General features: G+C 48.1%; 1 protein-coding gene across 1 annotated transcript in view; it reads right to left on the minus strand.

Moving 5' to 3' along the window:
• KRT80 (keratin 80) overlaps window positions 1–2,293 on the minus strand; it is a 14,958-nt gene that overhangs the window by 4,903 nt on the left and 7,762 nt on the right. The window contains exon 3 of the mRNA XM_009332241.1: window positions 567–627. Coding sequence (XP_009330516.1) covers window positions 567–627 — 61 coding nt within the window. The remainder of the gene's footprint in view (window positions 1–566; window positions 628–2,293) is intronic.

Consider the following 2,293-nt stretch of genomic DNA (forward strand, 5'->3'; position numbering starts at 1 on the left):
GATTTTTTTTAATGTAAAGGCTGTGCACAAAGCTGCCCATTTCAGCTGATATCCAAATACAGCTACTTCTGGGGTGGGGTGTTTAAATAGGGTGTTGCCATGTGACAGGAAACAAAAGCAAACACGTTTATCAATTTCCAGCCTTTCCCAACCTATGATGTCATTCTGAGAGAAAACATGCCAGGGAGGAGAGGTGTTGCCTCAGAGGGTCCTGGGGTGCAGACCCCTCCAGGCTAGGTCTGGCCAGTGCACTTGCAATGGGGTTAGGTGCAGGCATGGTCTGACCCCCAGGTGCTTCTGCCAAGAGCCGTGGGGCTTTTCTGTAACCACAAGTGGCCCAGGCACACTTGTACTTCTCCTATTGAAATGGTGACTGTGTTCACCACTCTGCTGTGCTCCTCAAGACCTTATTACCCCACAAACATCTGTGGTACAAGGACTCAGTCCAGAGCTAGCTCTTGGCTGTCTTAGCTAAGCCTGGACCATCTTGCCTTTCCAGGCTCTTCTGTGACTACACAGAGCTGGCGTAGAGCCTGTCCAGGTGAAAAGCTTCTCTTGCCACTGACCTTTTTGAGCTCCATGAAGGTGTATTCCATGCCACTACAGAGGCGAATTTCATCCTCGTATCTAAGGAGAGTGAAAAAAGCAGTAAGAAATTACACATGGCGAAAACCTCTGGGATGCTTAAGGTTGTCTTGCTGGCCCCAAAAAGCATTGGTATCAAAGCTTTCTGCTTTTACTATGATGTCCCACTTCCTTGACATACGTTAGACAGCAAGGAGAGATTTCTCTTAGGTGTGGGCATCTTGGACAAGAGAGAGGATAACAAGCTGCCACATGCCAGCGGCTCTGTAGTAACACCATAAGCACTTTAAGTCTGAAGAGCCCCAGAGTAGAGAGGAGGTAGCTGTAATTCTAATTTAATTTGAGGGCTAAGCAACCTCAGGTTACCTCACATTTGCCACAGAAAGAGAGAGTAGGCATGGAGAAGTGGGGTGTGGTGAGTTATTCTCTATGAAACCCAGTCGCATGCCCAAAGACTCCTAAATTTTCACCCTAAGCCTTCCTCTTCTGTTTCTTTCAGGTATCCTCAGCATTTAATTTCTAGAGTCTGAGAGTCTCCTCAAGGGAGAAAACTTTGGCTTGTGAAAATTCCGAGAATACTGGACTGGTGTCATAACTTATCCTAAATGTAGCACAGTTTGTGAAGTAACACAGGACCTGGCAAAGCAATTTGTAGAAAATAGTGCCTACAGAGGAGAAGGTAACAAAAACCGGACGGGATCGGGTGGAGTTCTAATGGCTCCAGCAGAGGAACCAACCCTGCAGGTGTTTAAAAACAGGTTTGATAAGGCAGGACCAGGATAGCAAAGACTTAGTCCGGGGGCAAATGCATTTCTTGATGGCCAGCAGCAGACACAAGAGGGTAGCTTAGGGAATACACCAACCCTTGTTGGCTCTTGGGATGAGCATGTGGCTAGCCCTGATGTTGCTAAAAGCAGGCATCCGACTAGGAAGCCACAGAGTCTCTTTTGGGCCTGGTGTGACCAGCAGCAGTTGGTTCGTTTGCCATGCAGGAGCATTATGTGATGGGTGTTTGGTATCTCCCACTGTGCTGCTGGACACGCTTTGGGAGTGTTGGCTCTTCTGCTGAGACCAGAGCAGGTTGCGTGCTCAGGGAGGTCATGGCTTCCCTACTCTTCCATGATACCTTAGGCTCTTCTTAGCCTAATGTGCTCATAGCATTTCCAGGCTGTGAATTAAACCTTTCAGTGCTACTTATAGATGTCGCCAAATTGGTATGGAGAAGGCTGAGATCTCTGGGAATGAGGTAAAATGGTATCTCCTAACAGAGTAATGATGATAAAAAGAGGAATGATAGCCATATTCTGTTGTTTGGTGGCCTGGTGCATCATCACTGTGGTTACACTCAAGAGCCTTCCCTGCTGTTGTACAAACCTTTAGGAGAAAGAGGAGCTGTGTCTAGGAGCAGAAGGAGGAGAAGGTATAGGGAATGCAGCACAGGGGATCGCATTGCAGGGCAAGGGGGTAAGTCGTGATCAAGAACTGACCTGAAATATCAAAAGCAGCTCCCTAGAGCTGTTGTTCCCTCCACAGAGGGGATAGCGGGGGGCACAGAGGGGATCTGACTGGCACAGGCTCTACAGTTAGGTGCTTCTAAGGTTCCTCTTGGGTACCCCCGTGGTGTTAAACTCACCCTCTCCTTGCCTGCTTTTATAAGGCCCGGTAGCATGGCTAACAAGATTTACCTGTCTGGTTTCTCTGCTCTTTA

This window comes from Pygoscelis adeliae, unplaced genomic scaffold (assembly GCF_000699105.1).
Source record: "Pygoscelis adeliae isolate BGI_AS28 unplaced genomic scaffold, ASM69910v1 Scaffold109, whole genome shotgun sequence".
In the NCBI taxonomy this organism is placed as follows: Eukaryota; Metazoa; Chordata; class Aves; order Sphenisciformes; family Spheniscidae; genus Pygoscelis; species Pygoscelis adeliae.